This window comes from Uloborus diversus, chromosome 2 (genome assembly GCF_026930045.1).
Source record: "Uloborus diversus isolate 005 chromosome 2, Udiv.v.3.1, whole genome shotgun sequence".
NCBI classification, from domain to species: Eukaryota; Metazoa; Arthropoda; class Arachnida; order Araneae; family Uloboridae; genus Uloborus; species Uloborus diversus.
In genome coordinates, this window is record NC_072732.1 from 146,877,468 (window position 1) to 146,902,010 (window position 24,543).

The 24,543-nt window shown below is 31.6% G+C and overlaps 1 protein-coding gene across 1 annotated transcript; it reads left to right on the top strand.

Annotated features, from left to right (window-relative positions):
* Positions 1–14,943: 14,943 nt before the first annotated feature.
* LOC129217397 (flavin-containing monooxygenase 5-like) lies at positions 14,944–22,941 on the top strand. Its single transcript, XM_054851693.1, has 3 exons — positions 14,944–15,038; positions 20,225–20,863; positions 21,963–22,941. The coding sequence occupies exons 1-3, from the start codon at positions 14,985–14,987 to the stop codon at positions 22,917–22,919; spliced, it is 1,650 nt and encodes a 549-aa protein (XP_054707668.1). The 5' UTR covers positions 14,944–14,984; the 3' UTR covers positions 22,920–22,941.
* Positions 22,942–24,543: the final 1,602 nt, after the last annotated feature.

A 24,543-nucleotide genomic window follows, 5' to 3' on the forward strand; every position in this document is an offset into this window, starting at 1 on the left:
CATTGTTCCAGGAAACGGTGAAATATGCTTTGGAATTTGTTTATCTACATCACTTATAAAACTTTCTTCAACATTTTTTATTATTACATTCTTACAGTTTTTTTGAAGTACCGAAACTAAAGTTTCACAGTCTGGGATATCTGTTTTCTGGGCAACTAAATTGTCAGCTGTTCTTTTTATTGCTGCTCCAACTCCATCTGAGGCACCTTTTCCGTGAGAGCTTTCCCTATAGTGCCAGTGATTTTCCTCCAAAATAAACTGAGAGGCTAAATATCCACCTATTAACTGAAACATTGTTTTGTTTTTGCACTGAGCACTGGGACCATCACTGAGAAAATTAATTTTTTTTTTTTAAATCGGATATGAGAGACTTTAAATTATCTTTGAGTGAAAGCAAATGAGCAGTAACAGCTGATGCATCATGCCTATTACATGCACTGATTGTTCCATATGAAATAGGACTTTCTTTAATATCTTTATGACAATATACAACACAAGTATGTATAGTTAGTTACCTGTGGCTTTGAACCACCAAAGTGGGCTGATTGAATTTCTCTGTGAAACTTACATATGTAATTTTCGGAAAATCCAATATGCATCAGGATTTCATTCCTTTTCAAATTTGTTTTTATATCTGAAATCATTTGATATTGGTGTACAATGTTAGATGCATGATTAAAAAATTTGATGATATCAGAAAAAAATAATTTCACTAATTCTTTTTTTGTACTCTCAATATCCACTTTCATGGTTCTTTGGCAAATTTTTGTTTCACCTTTAATCTTCATAGTAACTTTTTTGTTAACCCATTTTGGAAGTAGCGCAGGTTCATCTTGAAAGTCATTTATTTTAATTTCTTTTAATTTGCAGGCATCACATTTACGATTTAGGCAAAGTTCTCTCTGAGGATCACAACATGCTGCTTTAAGAATTTGAGATATATTTTTTTCATTTATAATAACAAGACTATGTAGTTTTACTATTAAAAGCTTTATGTTTTCGTGAACTTTGCATAAACATGTCTCCCGATCGGAAACTTTCGGAAATAAGATCCAAAAAGGTCGGAGACGACAAAAAGTTTGATAACTAAGAGTTTGATGTTGTGGGCATTCCTTTATAAACATTTTATGCAAATTATACATAGTATCATTTAAATAACGCTTTTGTTTTTTTTTCTTTTCTTGTAATTGTATCTTTTTTCCTTGGGCACAAGCGGCTTGCTTTGTCAGATTCTAGAAATTTCTGAACATTTACCTGTGTTTCTTCTGTGAAATCTCTTTTTGACACAGTTTTGTAAGTTTTATTACCATAATTGCTAAACATTTTGATTGAGGTTATTTTTTTTACCTTATTGAGTAGAAACTGAAATTTATTATGATTTTTTCTAAGGCTTTGTCTTTTCCGTGGACCACGTCATCACCTCCGTGGACATGCCACGTCCACGGAGGGGAAGTCCACGGAGGAGACAAAAGTAAGCTTTAGAATTTTTCAGAGTTTTGATTTTAAAGTTAAAAAAATGGAATGCTTCTTTTTATCAAATATACTACTTTTGCTATCTAAAAATGATGTTTCAAATACAAAACAGCTTTATTTTACCTTTTGTATGATGACCACGGAGAATACACTAAGAACTTTGCCAAACCAGATTTAGACACAACAATCCAACACGTGTACAAGAGAACTAAAGTTGATCACTAGAAAACAAAATGGCTAAGTATCCTACCATTTACCTTATATGGACTTGACTTTTGCTGCCCTCTATTATGTATTTATTAAGTTATTTTAAGTGTCCACGGAGGGAGACTTCAATCTTAGGGACAAAGTTTATGAGTCATTTTCTTTATAAATACAATTTATTTTTTTAAAAAAATTATTTTAAAAACATCTTAGAACTCTTAGCTAGTTAATACAATCAAAGATATTTAAAACCAATTTAAACAGTTTGAGACCAATTACAAATTGCTTTGTCTCACAGACTTAGGGACATCCACGGAGGGGATTTTAAAGCAACTTTTATTAAAAAATAAAACTGAAATATTAAATTTATTTAATTGTCATGCATAAATTTTAATTAGTTCAAAACTTAACTAAAACACATGGAAAAAATATTAAAGAATATACTGAAGTTTTTATTATTCATTATTAAGGGACTGTAAAAGTGACCTTTTTGTGAGAATGACCCTATTGACTATTGTCATCGAAACTGCCAAAAACAGTTGAAAACCAACACAACTAACACACAAAAGAACAAAAAATTGATAGTTGCATATTTTTTCTCACTTATAAAAATGCGTTGCTTTCTATATAGTAAATGTTTAAGTTGAAAGCTATCGTTTTTTATAAATGGTTTTAAAGATCGTTATTATCGTTCATGCAAACTATGCATTTAATTGTTACTGCCATTTTTTTATGGTGAGGTTCGAAAAACATGTTGTACCTTAACTTTTTGGACGCTGTGTACTTAAATATCTGTTTAATATTTACGACAAAGTAGTTAGTGATTTCCTTGTATTCTCAATCGAATACGCTATAAATATATTTATTAGACAAAAATCGCCGATCTCTCTCCCCCTCTCAAAATTATTTATAAACAAATGTGCTTAAACTATTTGCTTTGCATTTGTATATATTTCTTTTGCCTTCTGTTTCTTTTAGTTTTTTTACACATTAAACTAAAAATATGTTCTTTATTTATTTATTTATGTATTTTTTGTCTCGGATACCTGCAATGAAAACTGGTGTAATTGTAATTAATTGATTTTGTTTAACCTAGAGCTTGATTTCTATGCTTATCTTTATTGAATCTGAATACTAATTAATAGTAAACATGGAAAACTGCAATCATCTAGCTTTATATGTTTCTGATATACTGGTAAGTTCTTAAAAGAGGCTGGATAAAATCTGTCTTTCACCCACACTATCCAAGCTCGATTCTTGGTCTAGTTCATGCGAATAACCCGCAATGTTTCGTGTGCTAAGGCTTCATTGAAAGCTTCAGAGCTTTTGAGGGAAGTAACTTTCCGTGTATTTATCGTAAAATAAAATAAAAACGTCATCTTGTACATTCGAACAGCTTCGGCAAAACTGGGGTTTTAACTCAAACCAGTTTTATTTGATCCCTAGAAACGTGCGTTAGTGTAAAATTCGGTAAACACACACACACAAAATATATACATAGTTCGTATAAAAAGTTATTTCGGGCTTATTTAAGTTCAGAAAAATTAAAGTGGGTGGAATTAGATGAAACCTTTTAAAGAGGTAGACATATGTAAGGACTTAATGGAAAAAGTGTTTGTTTTGTTAAAAAAAAATATTTTTCTTGAATAGCATTATACCCTTAGCATTATAAACTCACTTAAGCGTTATTCCCTGACTAGTGAGCGAATAATGAATTCTTAAAAGTTTGATTCTAGTAGTTATGCCTAACTGATATTTGAGTTTATTCACTTACAGATATTCTCAAACCAGGAAGCAACTTATAATTACGCAGTTTTAATGCATTGTTATATTTTTCTGTAGAAGTACACGTGAGAGAATGACGGAAGCAAAAACCCTTCTCTAATTAAATGTTTTCATATAGATTCCAAGTAGTAATTTCTGAAAAATTAAAGACGCAAATATGCTGCAATATTTTTCTGGGTTTCCAACTGCAAATTACTATACTTTTTGCTAAAAAAAAATAATTTGTTGCGATTTTGGGAAGGAAATTGATTTTTGTGAGGGAATGACACCAACAGCCTGCATTCAAATTAAAAAATAATTATATGAATTAATCTTTAATGACAATTTAATTTTAAATGTTTTTTCCTTTTAATTTTTCCAATATTTTGAATTAAAAAATACACAATTGTTAATTCGTTGTTTGTTTTCTTAGAAATATGTTTGCTTATTCCTTACTAACAGTGGCGACATATAATGACATTTGGGTACTTTAGACTTGCATTAAAGACATAAAATAAAATGTAGAATTTTTAATTTTAATGATCTTATTAAACAATCTTGAAAAGTATTTAAACCCTAAAAATATGTACCAAGTCGTAACACATTCGTAAATTATTACAATGACATGAAAATGACCATTTTTGTGAGAATGATTCATATATAACATAATTACCGAAGGTGGAAAGTAGTTCCACCTGGCTATCCCAAATAGTTAACCTATATTAAATATTATACGCAAACAAAAACAAATAAATAAAGATTGTACGAAAGAAGAAAAATATGTTTTCCAGCTCAAACCAAAGGAACTGATTGAGAAAAAAAAGATTTATGAGTAAGGAAGAGTTTCTTTCATGTGTGGAATTAAATGTCATGCACGTCCTCTGTAACCCTACCGCTTCCAATAAAACTGATTTGAAAATGCACGTAAAGAAGATATTAAGCATGCAGTTAAGTATATTTCTAAAACATATTCAAAATCATTAACCGTTGGGTTAATGGACCTCAAAATTTTCTATAGCTCTTTTGCAAATAAGTTGTAAGCTATGAAATATATTACTGTTTCTTCCGGGGTATATTTGAATGAAATGCTGCAGTTTTTTTCAGTTTAAACATAAATGATTAATGAAAGCAATGTAAAAGTTGGCAGCAATGCGATAGTTTCAATTATGATGTAATATTGTGATAACCGAAAGGTAAATATTTTTGATTTATTGTATTAAATTACACAAAAAGATAATATTTCATGAAGTTTTTCTTTCTTATGAGTAGAAACTATTTACTAGTTCTAATTCTTTACAAGACCTAGTACTAAATCTTACGAAGCATTTGTTAAGCTCTTACTGAGGAACAGAAAAACATGTTCTAAACCCGTTCAAATAATTTTAAAAATACCCAAGCTTAAAGTTAAAACTTATTTTAAACCAAGTATCAACGTAAAACATGTTTTTGATACTTTAGCATTTTCAAAGTAAATGAGTAATAACTGTAAGACAAAAATTTTTTAATAAATTCATTCGTTTATTTCATTCTGAGTAGTACTTTAAGAGTTATTTTATTATGATAAGCATAATTTAAAACATATTTTATTAGTTTATTGTGCAATAGAAATCAACATGACTACAAACTTCACTCTAAAATTATTTAAAAATATCCAAAGATGCTTTAGCGTAATTGAAGGAACTATTGAGCAAGGTAATTAATTACACGTCAATGAAATTAATTAACGGAGTTTTAATCAAAATGTCTACTATAACCACTTTATTTATTTATTTATTTTATTTGCCTATTTCTTCAACATACCGCTTAACAATATTCCTAACACGAAAGATATTTTATCAAATAAAACATTCTCTTTATTGTGCTACTATTTTAAAAAAATAGGTTCTTTAATACTCTTTTGAGTTTTGAACTTGAAACATGCGTTGAATTGAAATTTCATAACTATACAAATAAGTAATCATCTCCTAGAGATTCAAAATTCGAAGTTAGTTTGATGAGCAAAACATAACTGCGGGCTGAACGATCGCCACTTAAAGTCTTCATGTAGTGGTAAAATCAGCCTATCAAGGAAGTCAAAACATGACATCATTTAAGTGCCTTATCTCGTTTAAGATTTAGCTATCGGTACTTAATAAATCACCCCTGATGTTGAAGAAGTGTCCTATTTTCTTTTCTCGTGTCAAATAAATTTTCGTCTTCAAATTTCAAAAAACTGGTTGTCTACAGCTAATCAATATATTAATAATCAAATATGTATAAATAAAACAGGGAATATATGTGCATTATGTATATATGTATGTTCTTTATACAAATCCACAGTTTACAACGGAACTCGACCAAATTTGGCAGGAAATTACTTGGCCACCCGAGAAGGAACGTAGGGGTTTTTTCAAATGACAAAAAAGTACCGGACTGTTCGAATTTAATTTTACGGCCCGTAAATGGCATTAAATGGCTCTTTCTACCCGAAATAATTATCCGACATCTTCGATTTTAGCGCTATTCGAAATGCCGCAAAAAATACCTCTTGAATTCATTTCCTTCCTTCGAGTTAAAATGAAAACCAAGGCTTTAAAATCATTAGAAAAAAAAATTATTATCATTTTTAAGCCTAATGGAATAGCAGTTTCATATCGGAAAATTATCGTTTGCGCGATCACATTTTAAATTAGCGTGAAGAAAACCATTCAGAAGGTTGCCACTTTTTTTTCTCGACTGTGACTAAATAAAAGTTTGTTTTTGTTTCGAGGTAAAAATTTCCCTTTTTGTTTATTATTCGGCGGTTAATTTTTTAGAACTTTAGTTGGATTTATGGAGGGTTGCGTTTAATTTATTCAGAAATTTTTGATTTGTCGTTTTCTTTCTTTAAAAATGATTAATTTGACGAGAAATTTTAGTTTTTTCCCCCCTCTAAATGAAGCCTGATTGTTGAATACGCGTTACTTAACAAAACTTTTACTTTCGAGATATACCGCGCAAAGCCGGGAAACGCAGCTAGTATATATATATATATATATATATATATATATATATATAAAATACTGCACTTTTTTTTTCTTTACTAATAATAAAATATTCTGTCGAAGTTATGAATTAAAACGTTCTAAAATTACGCATCTTACTTTTTTTTTAATGCTCTACATTTATCTGGACGTTTGCCCTGAAAAACTATTAATCTAGCCAAAGTAGAATTCTGAAAACAAGACATTTTTGGAACTATGCCATCTAAATATTCCTAATGAAGTAAGTAAATTTATAAATAAGCATGATAAAAATCAGTTCAAAAGGCCATGTAAGAGCGGATTTTCTTTCACGGTATTTGATTCCGAAAACTTGTATTGGTCTTTCTCTTGTTATTTTGATATTTGGGGATTAAGAACAATTGGTCATGAGCTGTGAGCAACAAGTGTTCCTCTCGAATGGCATTAAATTTACATATTCTACTTGAACTTCTTAAGAATATATCATCATTCACGTGTCTGCTCCTTGTGCTTACGGTTTAAATCATTACAAAAGTGAACTCTGATTGGTCCGGAAAAAAGGATTATTTTTAATGCAAACAAAATCAAACGATTTCATAGGCCAGACAGAATCATACTGGAGATTTAACTAAAAATTAGATTTATGTCAATATGCTGTTTAAGTTATTACCTATTTCGCAAACGATACATCAGTGTATGTATATTAATATTAATAAGCTATAAAAGGTTTTTTGACTGAATAATAACGTTTATTTGTCTTTACACTTAGCATGGGTTGTTTTGTTTGCTATTAAACACGACATTGAGCTTAAGTCTTCAGGTAATTTGTAATGTTTTTTTGCATAATATGGAATGGTGTTTTGTTTTTCCAGTTTTACGATTTTTGCTCAAATAGAATATTGCCTTTTCATTTTGGATATACTGGACCTATTGCTGCAATATCGCATCCATCACTGAGATTAAAACAAAACTGAGGTGAACGTTTTTGAAGGTAAATTATTATGTCTCATCAAATTTTAATTACTGAAACAATCTTAATCCAATTGCATAATTTAACTTTCTAATTATTTAATTGTTATAAACTATTTATCTCATATTAAAGAAAACAAGCCCAACTTTTGCACTTCAAGTAATATTTTTTTAAAAATTTCTAATTGCACTTTATTTAATTTGTAAATATATTGCATATTTTTTAAAGAATAGTGTTAATAGATTAGCTCAAAATGCGAATTTAATTATAAAAAAAGGGTCTCAATTCAAGAAAACTTGTTATGTGGAATAGTAAAACGCATATTTTAATTAGTTAGACAAAATAGAAAAAAAATCTTACGTGTAACACAATGCTTCTGAAAGCGATTTTTCAACCTTTTTTCTACCAAAAAAGTTCCTATTAAAATATTTGACAGAAGAAATATTTATTTTTTTAAAAGCAACTTTGAAATTGAAGTAACAATTAAAAAAAAACTTCTATGATCGTTTGAAATTAAACATTTTTTCTACGACTAATTTTGTTTTGTTCGAAACACCAAATTATTGAATGAAGTGAAACAGTTACATTTTTTTAGAGTAGTTTAGCAAACAATGATAGTTAGTTTTATGATTTTGTTAAGACCCTCTCCTTTTTGAAACAAATCAATAACCATCTGTTGCGTGATTATTTTAAATGATAGTTTGCTTCAAATCAGATCAATTAGTTTTGTTTTTAATTTGTCACAAATAATTATCTTTTTTTAAACTCCAAATTAATTACTTACTGACAAATCTATTACATGATGTAACTTCTTGCAATATTATCCCCGATGTGACTTTAAAGCACAACAGAAAGTTAAAACTCAAAAGAAAAAAACGTGTAATTTGTTTATTTTAATTAAAAAATTAACCTTATACAAATTAGTTAGATCGCATAAGCAACAAGAAAATTGTTCTTTAGAGAAAAGTATACTTTTTAAAATACTCTCCTGAAAATTTCCCTTAATGTTGCATATCATGCTTATAACGTCATGTTGGTATATTTTTTAAGTTATTGATTAGTGTATTTTAGCATTCATACCTTTTTTTTTAAAATTTTGAACAATATTGTGTGACAACAAATTTTAGCTTTAGATTTTTTCTTCCACATTATTATTTGTTTTGTCAAGTTGTTTAGATTAATAAATGTCTTCTGTTTGTTTCTGCATTTCCAATTGAAGCATTGAGAAGTGGGGAAAAGGAATGTACAAGTACTTAGTATGTTTCGAGAAAAATGCGGTTGAATTTTGTTGATGTAATTGAAATTTTTTCCTAAATCATGCTGTATAACAGCACCCACTAAAGCTACTAGTACCATCTCTTGCACTCAAACAGAGACGAGGATATCCTATCATTTGTACTGATTATCTCCATTTTTATTTACTATAGTACCTACTTTCTTCTGCTTCTCACTGCATCAATTTTTATTATATTGAATTTCATGATAAGGTTAAGCATGCTTTTAGCCAAAAAATATTATATAAGTTTTATACAGGGGAAGGTTGCAATCAATGAACAACATACCAGTTTTCATTTTTTTAGAAATGAAATCCCACTCAAATTTCACTTTAATTATAGAAACAATTTCTCAGTATTTTTCTCTTTTAGTAATAACATTCACTTTCATGATAAACATACTCAATAAAGAATGAAAATTAAAAATAAATATTTCAGCATGTGGTCCATTCATGGCTACTGGTTGCTATTGATGGACCATCAAGTTTCCCTCGATGGACCACATTCTCAAATTAAAAAATCGATGCGTACAAGTATTAAGAACGGGTGATTAATAAACACTCAAAATAACAATACGTTATAGAAAAATGGATTTATTTTTTTAACTGGTTTATTTTTCGATAAGAACGTTAAAAAAAAGAAAAAAAAAGAAGAAAAAAAAAACAGCGTTCACACAACACACAGCTGTTGTCATCACACTTCGTTCACCACTTGATATTTTCTCAAACTTTGCAACACTGTTCTTAGCTAATATCTTTTCAACCTCTTTTGAACTGTTGAGAATTTTGTTTAATCGATTGTGAAAATTACCGTTCAATGCAAGAACGTATTTACTCTCTAAAATGTCAAAGATCTATTGACCATTTTATTACTGAAACCCGAAGCTTAAGTCTCAAACTACCAGAGAATGTAGTACAAACAGAATTTTTGTCTTAATTAAATCTGGGGGACATGTTATTTTTCTCAGCCTCTTGAAAGGCCAATTTCACCAAATTTTCGGAAGTCATTCCAAAAACGTTTTTTCTAGTTTCAAAATATAATTCAATAGGTATATTCCCATTTCGGAGGGATTATCTCCTAAATTTCTAATAAGTGATTACGGTAACAACAAACCGTTTTTTTATTTTCAATGCAACTGTGTCAAGTTGCTTTCAGGACTCTATATTGTCGGCAGGCTTCGTTAAGATCCATACCACCATTTCTGTAAGCTACTGTAACACGTTTCAGGCTCTCACTTGTTCACTGCCTCATTTTACTATTATTTGCATTTTTCTGAAACAGCAAAATTACTTAATTGTGTTATTGTGTTTTAAATTTTTAATCAATTTTGTAAAAAAAAATCACTTGGAATTATAACAAAGTATAACAGTTTTCATCAATTTCTGAGATTATTATCTTCATTATTATATTTATTTTAAAGCAATAGAGCCATTTTCAAAGGTTATTGAGCTGAAGTTGCAACAATATTTGAGATTTTCCATGAATGAACCACTCTGTTAGGTGGTCCATTTGTAAAAATACCTAGCGGTCCAACGATAGGAACTGCGTTATTTTGAATTGTTTTATAGGTGAATATGCTGCAACGAATCATGAATAAACATGAAGAATTGGGAATTGTACTTCAAAAGGCACCTTTTAAGTCAGTGTTCACGTTTAATTGATCAGTGATATTCAAAGCATGTTGCAACTAAATGAAAACCTCAATAATTAGTAAGATAATGATAAAAATCTTTTCTGACCGATTAACAAAGTGATGAAATGATTTTAGCTACTTGACGAATCTGCATTACACTGTTTTCAGGCAAAGGAAGGTACTAAAACTGATTACGCGTCGGCACAAACTCTGGTACGGGGAATATCTTTGCGGTCTACTCATGGAACTGGTTCATGGTCGGCAACATTCCCCTAGTATTATAAGTTATTGAAGCATTTGTTTTGTGTATTAATAAGTACAGTTATGATACGTTTTTGCTTTTTCCTCGGAAAAATAATTTAGTGATGATTATTGCTACACTGCTACAATAAAAATGCCATGGTCATTCATGTCCATTAATTGCCAACGTCTTTTTTTGAAATAAATTTTACAGTTCTGAATCATTCAGTTCATTATACTTTTGCATGTTTTAATAAGTTAAGTGTATTTAAAACTCTAAAGGAGCCATCAGTACCCTATGTTTGTAATTATCTAAAAGCAACGTATACAAAATAAGTTTCCCCTACGAGCCACCTTTTGGGCTGCATGTCACATTTTAATCATATAAATTTAGTTATTTTTAAGTGTTTTATCAGTATTTAAATTACTACTTGCGAAAAAGAAAGTTTGGAGCAATTATGTCACAAAAGTTACAGCCAAAAATATCATCCTTAATCTATAAACAAAAAAACTTACATTGGTTCTTTCAAATTTTGAATTTAACCAAAAGTTAGACAAAAATGCAGCAGTTTATTTCGCAAGACGCACCAAGGTGACGTCAGCATTTTGCGACTCATCGAACTCAAAACATTAGTAAACTACAAATTCTTTTACGAATGGCTATTGTTGTTCTTTTTGTCTTGTAGCAGTTAGGCTGTTAATGTGTAATGCGCTGCTCCTTTTTTCTAACTGTACCGTAATTCGGTATGAAGTCCGACTTCCACGTTCCACAGCGCACGCAAGCCATAAAGACCGATTTATAGGGTAGGTAACCATTCACAACGCAATAACACATTCACACAAAGAAAGAACAAGGACAGGAGAGAGAAAGTACATCCTCTCCCGAGCTGGGATTCGAACCCGGGGCCTCCCCATCGCATTCCATTCTAAAAATTATCTGACTACAGGCACATATGAGGCAGTGAGAAGTGAAGAGATGTAAGTGGACATTTTGAAGATTTGGGTAAAACACGTTCAAAGATAACATCCTAGAAGCTATCATTGATCTTTTTTTTCTAAATCATGCTGTATAGCAGCAACTATCAGGGCTACTAGTATCATCTCTTGTCCCAAGACAGAGGAGAGGTTCACAAACCATTTGTACTGGTTATCTCCGAATTTTTAATTTTGCCACTTACATCCCTTTGCTTCTCACTGCCTCATATGACTATGATCAGAGGTATTTAATGTATTATATAAACAGAAGTAAAAAGTTTTTTAAGGAGGCTTAGGTTCGATTGAAATTAAAAATTAAACATTTTTCACTATCCTAAATATAGAAAAAATTGAAACATGTCCGTGGTATATGTAAATGATATTTTTTTAGAATTGCGTAATACATTTCTATCAAATTTTGTAACACGCATTTGCATAAAATTACACTACAATTTTAAAGGATTACTTAAACTTTTAACTCACACAAAGCATTTCTGAGACAAAATCAATGCAAAAATTTTATCTGAATATTAAAGATAAGTTTGAAAAACGTAAAAATTCATAACTTTTAATTCACCTCTAAATTTTTAGGATATTTTCAGCTCACATTTTGAAGAATAGAATTTAACTTTAATTAGGAAGTTTAATGTTTAGTTAATTCACAGTTCTAAAATGTGTAAATTTTATTTTTTTTTAAATAAAAGCTAATAAAAGTTTTAATGGATTCATCTCCCGCCCCGTTAATTGCTCGTAGAGACCAAAATGCGCTAGGTACTACAAAAGGAAATAAAAAAAATGTCATCATACAGTGTACCGAATGTACATTAAATTGTTTCTTCTCATTGGAAGGAGGTAAATATTTATTCACAACATACCTTTAAAAAGTGCATTTCATTTTTTATTAAATATTAAGAAAAAATATGTGATTAAATTTGAAGCAAGAGTAGTGGTAACATCAGTTACCCCTTATTGTTAGCCTTATATAAAGAAACTTCGCGCAACTACAGAATCATATCAAGAATTTTGAACGATAATCTTAGAGATACGTTTAGAACTGTCTGTTAGTAGAGACATCAGCTATTTCATTATGTTATTTGAAACAATGTGTTTGAAAATGATGAAAGAAAAGATAAAATACTTTCGAAGCGAGAGAAGAAAGAGTTTCCGTTTATCGACCTTATGACTTAGGTAGTACATCACAATATGTAAGCAACGCGCGCCAGATTATACCCTATGGACCCAGAGTTCACTGTATAACCACGGGTTATCATTTAACCCGTACCAGGGGAGGTGAAAAAGTAGGACGTAACAGTGAACGTGAAGTCTCAAAAACCGCTCTAGTTACGAATTTTTTTGAAAATCGTGTAATTGAGATACATTCCTGTAATTTCCCTCAGATGTTTTTTAAACTCTCATTTGCATGGGGAAAAATATTTCGGAATTTTGATTAGAAATACACCTTTTCAGAGGAAATTTTGCCAGAGTCTTAATATTTTTCGAGAAAATCAAATAAAAATGAATCTATAATTGAGCAATCACGATTGCTTATTGTTTTCATTTGACCGTCTTTGATGTCCGTGGCTTTTTCAACCCCCACCGTCACCTGTAGGCTGTCATAGCGTCGGTATAAGATGTCTGTATTGCATTCTATATGTTATGTAAAAAGGGCTGTGTGTGGGTAGGAGAGGTGTATGTCCCTGATACAAATCCGTAGTTTATATCGGGTCTTTACCAAATTTGACACATACGTTCTTTGATGCTCAGGAATCCACATAGTTCTTTTTTCTTCTAAAAATTAAAAAAAAAAAAACATTTGAAGAGTTTTAAATTAAATTATTGAGTCATAAAGTATTTTTTTCTACACTTTTCTACACTATTTTCCAACTAAGCCATATTGAAGATCATGGGCCGCTAAACAAGTTTTATTTTTGAGGTAGACCGCGTAACATTTCGCAACACCGCTAAAAGATTATAAAGAAAACTTATAAAAGTTCCCACGATAATAATTCAGTGTGCAAAGCTTAGCCTTCAACTGGTAATAGCCTTAATACGATTAATGTGTTTAATCGAATATGTATTACTCGTTAAGTTTTATTTTAGCAATTGTTTTAAAGATTTATTTAATTAATTAATTAATTTAATTATTTTTCACTGTTAGGGGAACTATGCTCCGATAACTACCTATTCATATCCATGAGAACAATGGAAACCGAATTTACAAATGTATCGCGAGCATGTGCTTTCCAGTACATGTGTTGCTGAACTTTCGAAATGTTGCCCCATGCGCTATTTTCTTCTTCTTCTATTTTTTTTTCTTCTTTTTTTTAGCACGGCGATCACTGCTCGTTTCCAAAATTTTAACTTTACAATCAAAAGTTTCAAATGTACCGTGAGAAATCATGGTTGATATGCTCTTATAGGTTTTGTTTTTTTTGTATTTTTAATTGCAGCTAACAGGATATAATACCCTGTTGCGGTGGCGTACCGGGGTATGAAAAATAACTCTTATTTAGCTTTATACTTAAATCTGTTGCGTAAGGATTGGTAAATAACTTTTTGATAAGTTTAACTCAAAATAATGTAGAGTGTTAGTTTGATGGCTTCTGTTTTAGAATAAAGTAGTTCTATAAAGTATGTTGGTCTCTTTTAAGCTCTGTAATTATTTTAACTACGAGTATAATATAAGAAACAAAACTGAAATATACATAATGTTTATAGACCATACTCCCCCTTATTGCGAATTCATCATAATAATTTTGGCACAGCTAGAGATATGTTTGAAGAAGAAAAAAAACGCCATTCCCTCCCCCCCCCCTCTTTTTACAACTGACGACTCTAAGTACTCTTGGAGACTTATTACTACAAAAATGTTTCAGACTCAGACATTTATTTATTTATTTATTTGTATCAAATTTCTCTTTTACATTGATCTATTTCACTTTGTTTTAATGCATGTGGTTAAAATCGAGTTTCAACAGGATTGCATTAACGATTGTTTTGAAAACAATTTACGCTTCCGAAAAAAAATGTCCAAATTATAACTCGCGTTGAAAAGTACTCAGAAAAGAGTATTAATTGATTTGATTCTAACTTGCACAAAATATATTGACGCATTGTTTTCCTTTTTTTTTTTTTTTGAGTCACATCTGTAAATGTAAAAGACTGAAATTTAAAAATGTTGACTTTCACCGGTGATTCACTGGAAGCGTTCAGTGTTCCATTGATGTCATTTGGTAATAAATACTGATATTTGTCGACTGACGTCGACATTTACCAGGTTTTAGATTTTTGCAGTAGAAAATGCATTTTTTTTTTTGAAATATGTGTCACATTAGTTAAAAAAATTCCACATTATGTTTTTTTTTTTTTTGCTTGTGTAGGCATTTTCCCATTACTGCATATTTGCTAACTTTCTTTATTTCATAAGTGAAAATGTTGCAGTGCATAGGTTTCGCCTAGAATAAGAAAAGATGCCGAAGCTGGAAGTGAGTAATGAACTGAGCACGCCAAGTCGGCCATCAATTGTAAGTTATATCAAATAAGTAAGAAATGAATTTTTAATTATTATTTTGATTTTATTGAGAAAACCTTAAATTATGCATTTGTTTATTCACTCGATTTTAAAATGTGTTAGCAACATAACAGATGTCTGAGTTGAATAGATTTTTTTTTTTTTAATGTTTATCACATTTTTTACTTAGACACATTCTTGTGTCTGAAGTTTAAAGACATTTTTCTGTTATCTATAGTTCAATCCACGTTATACAATGAATGATCCAAATGCAGTTAAAAATAGTGTAAATGAGCAAGGAAACTACACTTTTATTTTAACCTTATAGGGTCGTGCTTATAATCCAATAATATTTTACTTTGTAAACTAGTGATATGATACAGTCTAATTTTCTTTTCGAAGTGTTACAGAATATAAACCAGAAGTACTTACCAGTTCCCGGAAAATCAGTAAGAATGTCTACCTCTGCCGCTTTTAATGCTTGAAAATGACACATTTTGTTAATTTATACCAAACAAATTATAAAGTAATATTTTGAGCCTAATGTCACCAATTGAAGTACCAAATTCTGACTTCCGAAATGAAAAGTTTTTAGCACAAATGATAGATCCCGGCACTTCCTGAGTTTGAAATCGTGATGTTTCTTGTTCATCAATTCTGCTAAAATTTTTCGATAATTTGGGAAAAACATTACCATCAACATTTAATAAGCCACCAACACAAAAATATTGCTTTGTAATTTTATTGGATTCGCAAAGATTTAAATGGCCTAATAGAAAAAGTCAGATTTAAAAAAGCGTTACGAGTTTCGTTTTAAGCAGTTGTCAGTAACTCTCTTCCTTCCGTAGAAAATGAAATTTAAGCAAAAAACTCAACTTGAGCAAAATTCCGCTCACTCCCGAAGACAAAAAGAATTTGATAGAAATATGCATATCCGAGTTATTTAAAAAAGCGCTTTGAGGAGTACCCCTTTCATGGGTTCCAAACTAACTTGTACCAACTTGCACAGCAGTAGGTGCTAAAGGGCTCCTGAACATTACTAATAATCTATAAAGGCCAAAAATGACCAAACGTCGGAACAAATTAGGGACAAGCTGAATTTTTGACAGGTGTTTGCACCTAAGGAAAGGACTATTTTCCCAAAAGCCCCCGCCTCTCCCCCTTAAACTTTCCCCTCTAGCCCCCCTTAAGTATAAAATTATAGGATTTTAAACAAACGTTTTTATCTCCGTTAAATGTTATTTAAATCTTTTTAACTTTACATATTTTTAATTGTTATAACATGGCAAATGATAAATTATCATTAAACTTTTAATACAATTAATACTTTTTTGTAATTTGAGCAATTACGTCATTTTTCATCATTTTTCGTTTTTAATGACGTAATCTTGGGTGCTTTCACGTCTAATATTCATTATTTGAAAACATATGCAGCGTAGTTTTTAGAGCAGTTTCTAAGCTTGCCAAAAATCTATACATATATAGAATTGTACCGTCAAGTTTACGCATAGAACGCGCGACAAGACGGCAAGCACCAACTTGCTAACGCACTAGAAGCTTTCTTCTTAACCAGTCAATAAAATGTTTCTGTCGGAAGAAATAAGGGACATTAATTTTTTGTTCGTAATTAGTACCAACGAGAGGAGTATTGTCCCAAAAGTCCCCCTCCCGTTTTACCCCCTACTCCCCCCTCCCTCTAAGTTGGTTTTTCATGCGTTTCTGATTATGAGCATATCCTGGTCACTGTTCCCTTGAAATGCATCTCAACATTAGGCTATTTAATTCCTAAAACACTATTCTTCAACCTGAATTTTTGCACAAAAATAGTATTCCCTCGATAAATCGCTAAATTACGAAAAAGATTTTGTTGAAAATATGTATTTTCTATTAGTTTTAGAAAACAGCGCCTACATTTTTGATAATATATCAAAATAGTTGGAGAAAAGTTGTTAAACACATTTTAACTTTTCAAATGATATAATACTTGTAGGAATAAAAGTTTTTTTCGTGCCTACTTACCCTATCCCTCCCCCCTGCTGAACTTAAACGTTCGTTTTGAAAGCATTTCTAATAATGATTTCTTTAATTACTTTTAATTTTAAACTCATTAACTTTGCATCATTTTCTTCTTGAAAATATATTCTTTAAAACTAATATATTTAGGACATTTTAGAAAACATATTTTTTTAAAGGAAAATCTCCTATTTTGAAAATAATTGAACAGGAAGAAGCACTGTTTTTAACCCCCTGTAACGGTGATTTTATACATCACTCTTCGGAAATATCCACAAACTCTAACAGATACGAACTCGAGAATGTGCGACCGTCACTGTGGTATTATCATCACAAATTTAGCACTCACCTCCAATTAGTTAAATTAATTTTTTTCCATTGTTTTTATTCATCGAAATTCGGAGCAATAAAATTCTTTAAAGCAATGAAAATAGGTAATTTATAGAGCAGTATTAATCATTCATCATGAATCAATTCTTCATCATAGGCCATAATTGATGCGATGTAACACGAAATATCCGCCGCAGTTCTCGCACATCGCAGCGGAACGTAAACCTACCCAGGGCCAATGAGAGGCCATGTCCGCCTAGTCTGAAACTAGGAGTCCGACCTTTGGGAGGGCTCGACTTGGAATCAGATCAGTTTTTATTTAAGGTTGTATGGAGGGAGGGACCCGTCTTGGCTCTCGGCGACCCTTAACTCACCCTCCTATGTATATACAATGTTTGCCACAATCGGCTTTATATAAGCACGACACCAAATCTAGAAGTCCATTTGGTGCAAAAGTTTTTACAGAAGTTCAATGGCAAGATATTTTTTTTCCCCTTTCTGTTTTCGGTAAATTGACTATAACTTCTATCCCATTCAGTTGTTGTTAAATTGTTCATAAGTCAGTTCCGGACTTGCAGGTAAACTAGTTAGTAGATACATAGTGTTGGCATGCTCCGGTTATCGGAGGTAACTTTGACTGATCAAAATTTGATAGCAAAGTTTACTTTTTGGGTAAACTCATTAACTTAACTCATTACTTAAGTCCATATCCGCTCATTTCGAAAAGTCGAAGAGTAAAATATCTCCTTCAATTAGCAGTTGTTATTTTGAAATATTTTTTAACAAAAATGTTGATGCTTGCCGTTGAGTTTGCGTTGAAGATTTTATCACTTCAATGATTTTTACCTTTCCCAAACCATAAAAGCCAGAGATAGCAGGAGCAGTCAAGTGACTTCTAATTTCCCAATGTTGCTGGATTAAAATGCCAATGTTGAAGCAAACTTGATTCCTTGCCACCTATAATCTTGTAAAAAATACAGTTCTTTCTTTTCTGGAGTAAGAGAGAATCACAAACAAAGACAACTTTCGAGCATTCTATAAACTTCCGAATAGTAAATTTTACTATATGGACATCAGCACCATCTTCTGTTGTCAATTCTGGTATTCTTCTTTTGCCTAGCTCTAAAACTATTGTTTGCAGAAGTCTTTTTTTTGTTTGTTTGTTTCTTGTATTTTCTAAAAAAAATTCTTTTCGTGTCGTGCATACTGTGATGTCCTCAAAATGCAAAACACAAGAATTTTTCTTTGAGACTTCTACTTAGCTGCTCTAAAAACTACACAGCATGTTTTTGTTTTTTTTTTCTTTTAAATTCCAATTATAAATATCAAACGTGAAAAGCATTCAATACTACATCTTTAAAGAAGAAAAACCGAAGAAAATTGCCGTAATTGCTCAAATTACAAAAAAAAAAGTATTATTTATATAGAAAATTTAAAGCTCATTTCTCATTTATCATGATAAGGATTCAAAATATGTTAAGTTTAAAAAATGTGAATAACATTTACTGGAGACATAATCGTTTATTTAAAAACCTATAATTTTATGCTTAAGGGGGGGAGCTAGGGGTGAAAGCTCAAGAGGGAGAGACGAGGTCTTTTGGGAAAATACTCCCCTCCCTAGGTGCTAACACCTGACAAAAAATCAGCATTTCCCAAATTTCTTCCGAAAAAAAACCTCTGATTGACTGATGTAAGAAGAAAGCTTCTAGTGCGTTAGCAAGTTGGTGCTTACCGTCTTGTCTCGCGTTCTATGCGTAAAGTTGCCTGTACATTTCTATAGATATATGTATTTTCTAAAAGCTTAGAAACTGCTCTAAAAACAATGCTGTTTTTTTTAATAATGAATATTAGACGTGAGAAGTCCCCATGATTACATCATTAAGAACGAAAAATAATGAAAAATGGCGTATTTCCACAAATAATGAAAAAGGTATTTATTGTGAAAAAAATGTAAAAGTAATTTCTCATTTTCCATGTTATAAAGATTAAAAGTATGTCAAGCTTAAAAGATTTGAGTAGTATTTGACGGAGATATAGCCGTTTGTTTAAAAACCTACGACTTTATACTTAAGGGGGGGGGCTAGGGGGGAAAGCTCAAGAGGCACAGGCGGGGACTTTGGGGAAAATACTACCCTCTATGGGTACTAACAACTGCCAAAAATTCAGCTTGTCCTTGATTTGTTCCGGCACATACCCTTTATGAACCGGGGTATAAACGGTAGTTTTATTGATTTGAAAAGTTGCTTTTAAATACGTGGTCTACAGTAATATATTTTGCTCTTTAGCTCGGACATGAATTGATTTGAGCCGAGTACATTCCACTAAAATAAAAACCCTGATCTCTGCTTTTCTAAGAAAATTGGAACAAGCGTTATTTGATGCAGAAAAAAAATCTCTCCCGAACGACTTCAAATGTTAAGGAATGTGGGAAATATTTCATCCATTTAATAGGCGATTTAAGGGGAAAATATAGCGTAAAAAATTAACTACAAAAAAAAATCAAAATTTAAAGTTAAAAAAACCTTAGGTGCAAACACCGGGACTCGAAGCAATTTTATACCGAATTTCAAGGATGGAGCTGTAATGAGGTCTCTTTGATGCATGCCCGCCACAGGCAGAATTTCACAATTTCTTTGCCGTTACTTTTTTTTAATCTACCAGAGAAAATAAAATGAAAAATAACTATTCACTTGAGTTTTCGACTTAATGTGAGCTTTCTCCCTCTCATTTTTTAAAATTTGATGTTAATGAAAATGCTCTGTTAGTGTTTTGAAACGGATGTTTGCGAATTTATGTTTGTACTGTGATAATGCAAATGTGTATCACTACATACATGTTCCGAATATATATATCTAGATGATGGAACCCTCAAGAAAAAGGGTGGCCGTAATTGGTGGCGGATCAAGTGGAATTGTGTCAATTGCCCAACTTAAACTGGAAGGTATAGAACCTATATGTTTTGAAAAGACTGGTAACTTTGGCGGTACATGGTACTACAGAGAAGAAACCATGGAAGGAGTAGCTTCCATCATGCCAACAACCATTATCAACCACAGCAAAGAAATGGGGGCTTGGAGCGACTTCCCTCCCCGTAAAGAGTACAGCAACTACATGAGACATAATGAGATGCTGCAGTACATCACAGACTACGCGGAATATTTTGACTGTTTGAGACACATCCAGTACAATAAGGAGGTCACTGAGGTAAAAAGAAGCATTGATTATGAAGATACTGGACGATGGATCGTTTCCGTGAGGGACAACCTAACTGGGGAGGAACTTTCGGATGTTTACGACGGTGTCATGATCTGCACTGGGCACATAAATTTGCCCAAAATGGCAATTTATCCAGGACAACAACATTACAAGGGCAAAGTCATGCATACTCACAGTTTAAAAGAAGTTAAGGATTTTAAAGGCCAACGAGTGCTCGTGATAGGCATTGGATGCTCAGCGCTTGATGCAGCTGTTGAAATTAGTAGCGTTGCGAAACAGGTAAGGTAAACCCGTTTTTCACTCTTATGTCTGACTTTACCAGTGCATTTCAGCATTAAATAGCATAAAGTTCATTTCACTTTTGTTTTTTACTGTTATGATTATCGAGCAAAATGTTCCAGCTTGTGGTAACATAAAGGAATAGTATCGGGGAATTTAGTTTTAGAACCTTCTCAACTACTAATTTGCTAACAAAAGCATTAGAAAAATATAATTTAAATTTTAACTGTACAAGTGTAGTATATTTAAAAGTTGATTGGGCAATTAGTTTTATTTCAATATCATACGTATATTGTTTCATTGTAGCTATTGGTAATACAATTCAAGCAATTTAATTTAGATCAGCCTAATTTACTTCTGTGGGAAATTAAATCAGCCCTATAAGAAAAGACTACTTAAAAAAAAATTATGTTAGGTTTTCGCGAGCTGTAACTTTAAATTAAAGAATAAAACGAGAAAAGAGAAGTCATTGAAGCAAAAGAAGTCTACATTTTTCGTGGATAGTTTGGATGAAAATAAATAAGTTGATTGTCGTTTATTCTATTTAATTGCTAGTAATCTCTCCTAGATTTTCTTACTTTGTATTTGTTAATGTACGTGTTTATAAAACAATGGGTGTCATTTACATTTATTTATCTTGCAACTTGCATTTGTTTTTTCATTGTCAACCATTTACTCGTTTTCAAGCCATGAACGGAAACAAACATCATCCCTTTCAAAATGTACTTTTAATATTTTAGCTTTATTTACATTTAATGTAAAAAACAGCTTTTCGAAAGTCTTAGAGTGGCAGACGAAATGGTCTTTTTCCATGCGTAATAGTTTCCATAATCCTTATTTTTAGTCTACAATCGGTGAGAAAGATGCGCCTACTGTATAATAGTATATAAATATCACTAAACATCAGTTCTAAATAAACATTAATCATGTTAAGATAAGAAATTATTTGACACACATATACGAAAAAAGAAAGAAAACGAATTCACCAGTACGTTAAAAAAATCTATACTTTTTACAAGAAAACAGAGATAGTAGGCACCGCAGTTATCATTTTCAATTTTCAATGAATATTTGATTTATTCCTATTTTTTCCACTTAGGTATACCTCAGTACACGGTGTGGAGCTTACATAATGAACCGAGTGGGACCGGGTGGGTATCCAATAGACTACTGCCTACTACGCCGGCACTTCTTAAAGCACATTGACTTTTTCCCAATTGACCTGTGTAGCAAGTTTATTGAGCATTTTTTCCTGAATCCAAAATTTGATTACCATTTATATACAGTAAAACCAAAATTTCACACTCTGTCGAAAGATCCTATTCTCAATGACCAAATCGGCTCCAAACTTCTTTCGGGTGCAGTGATCCAAAAAGGAGATGTTGAGTATTTCACTGAAGACGGTGTTGTCTTCTTTGGTGAAAAAACGCCTACAGAAATTGATACAGTGATTATGGGAACAGGTTACACGTGGAAGTTCCCGTTTTTAGAAGAAGGGGTATTGACGAAACACAGAGGGGTGATAAACCTCTACAAATGCATGTACCCTCCTCAGCTGAAGCATTCAAGTCTAGTCTTCATTGGATTCATAAATCCTTTTGGACCAGGATTCCCATTAGGAGAACTTCAATGCAGATGGGCTGCCCAAGTGTTTGCCGGAAACTGCAAGCTGCCATCAGAAAAGAAAATGCTTAAGGACGTCAAGCGAAGGCACAAGAAAAATGAAAAACGGTACACCCCGAGTGAGATAATGAGCATACGAGTTGATTTTTTGCAGTACATGGACGAAATTGCAGAGCAGATAGGAGCAAAGCCAAATTTAACAAAATACTTTTTCACAGATCCTCGACTATTTTTTAAGTTGTGGTTCGGACCTTGTCTCTCCTATCAGTACAGACTACGGGGACCTCATAAATGGGAATGCGCGAGAAAGGCAATAATGACATGTAAGGAAAGGATGCTGTGGCCATTAAAAAATAATGCTGTGATTTTAGAGACTTCAAAATTCCAAGGACATTTTAAAGCCATCAGTGAAGAATCAGTGATAAAAATGTAACTATACATTTCTGATGATTCATCTTCGCATTTCATTAAACACGTATTGTTTATTTTGACTGTTTATTTTTTCTTTCATTCCAACACGAAAATCTTATCTTTGATGAAAACAACGAGTTTCAAATAATTACATTCGAACGTAAGAAAAGTTAGGTCATATTTAAAACAAACAATAATGTATCGTACTAAAGAAAAAAAGTACAAAGAACTTAAAATAGTCTTTGACAGTCTCAAAACATACTTCATCCCTGTTTAGACACTGCAAGTTTATTTTAAGTTTATTTACTTATTTCGACTAGAGTTATAATGAGAGAAACAGCCTTAAGCACCATTAAAGCAACCATAACTCCATAAACCTTTGCAAAGATTAAAAAAAAAATAAGTATGTAAATAGGTAACAACAGTAAAACACAGTATTAAATGAAAATACGAACAACTGATTTTACCGAGCTAAACTCGGGTACCTCACATTACAGGGAAACATAAATTACTTATACAACAATTGAACAACCCCAGAAATCCCCATTAGAAAAGAATGTTTTCAAAAGTAAGTAAATAAATACAAAGGGAACAAAAAATAACAGTATGAATGGCAGTTTTTATTATGTTAGAACACTCAGATATTATTATAAAAATATTCAAGCCGTATGCTTGAGTTTGTCTAACATAGTGCGCGGAAAAGCGTTTGCGAAAAACAAAAATCAGATGCTTTAATTCAACTACGTATGAATAATTTTATCTACGCTTGTATGGAATACCGGAACAAGTTAAGAAAAACATATATAAATAACATGCGGGAGAGGGGTGGCAAATTTGCTGCTTAAATTAAAATCCGCACACATGATTTTACCTGATCATTAACTGTACACTTGAACAAATCCAGTCAAATGCACGTTGCGGAACAAAAAAATTATAAAAGGAAAAAAGAATACTTTTTGCCATGGGAAAAGAAAAAGTCAGATACCGATCGGAGAAAAAAAATCGTTGTTACATTGACAAGAAACAAATAACTAAATTTGATCGGTAGCTTAAATTAATGTTTTTGATAGAAAAAAAAAAAAGTCTACGAAAATAAAACTCGAGAGAGAGCAACTTTAAAAAAAATAATAATTCAATATTCAGACTCTTACGCCTTATATCAAATTTCCTGAAGATAGGGGCTTTCAATTAGTTTAGTCATATGATTTAATTTTCCAATTAAAATCCTTACCAAGGATAATAGCAATAGACTTGTCACTGTGATATCTAAGGTTAAAAAAATAATGTTAATATATTTTCAGCTCAGATAATAAGTAAAGAAACTGAATATTTTACATTATACCCTTCTCTGCCACCTCTGCACTGAGATATAAACCTTTAGGCATTGCATATAAGACCCTACTGTCTTCGAGCAATAGGATAAAAAGCCGTTTTCTATGATTTTTTATCTAGTGAATTTAACACCGATTTTATTTTACTCGTGGTTTTTCCGCTTACACCATGTACTAGGAAATAGCGTGCGAATTGAAACGGTGATTTATTTCCTCATAGGTTTGACATAGGGAGAAAACTGTGGCACACATAACAAGAATACAGATTTAAGAAGCCCTGGGGTAGTGATATTTCACCTAAAAACTATGCGTCGT

What these genes read in the sequence shown, in the direction of transcription:
- LOC129217397 (XM_054851693.1), top strand. Translation starts at nt 14,985, where the DNA reads ATGCCGAAGCTGGAAGTGAGTAATGAACTGAGCACGCCAAGTCGGCCA. An exon ending in CGCCAAGTCGGCCATCAATT is followed by an intron (nt 15,039 to 20,224) that starts GTAAGTTATATC and finishes ATATATATCTAG; the next exon opens with ATGATGGAACCCTCAAGAAA. An exon ending in TTAGTAGCGTTGCGAAACAG is followed by an intron (nt 20,864 to 21,962) that starts GTAAGGTAAACC and finishes TTTTCCACTTAG; the next exon opens with GTATACCTCAGTACACGGTG.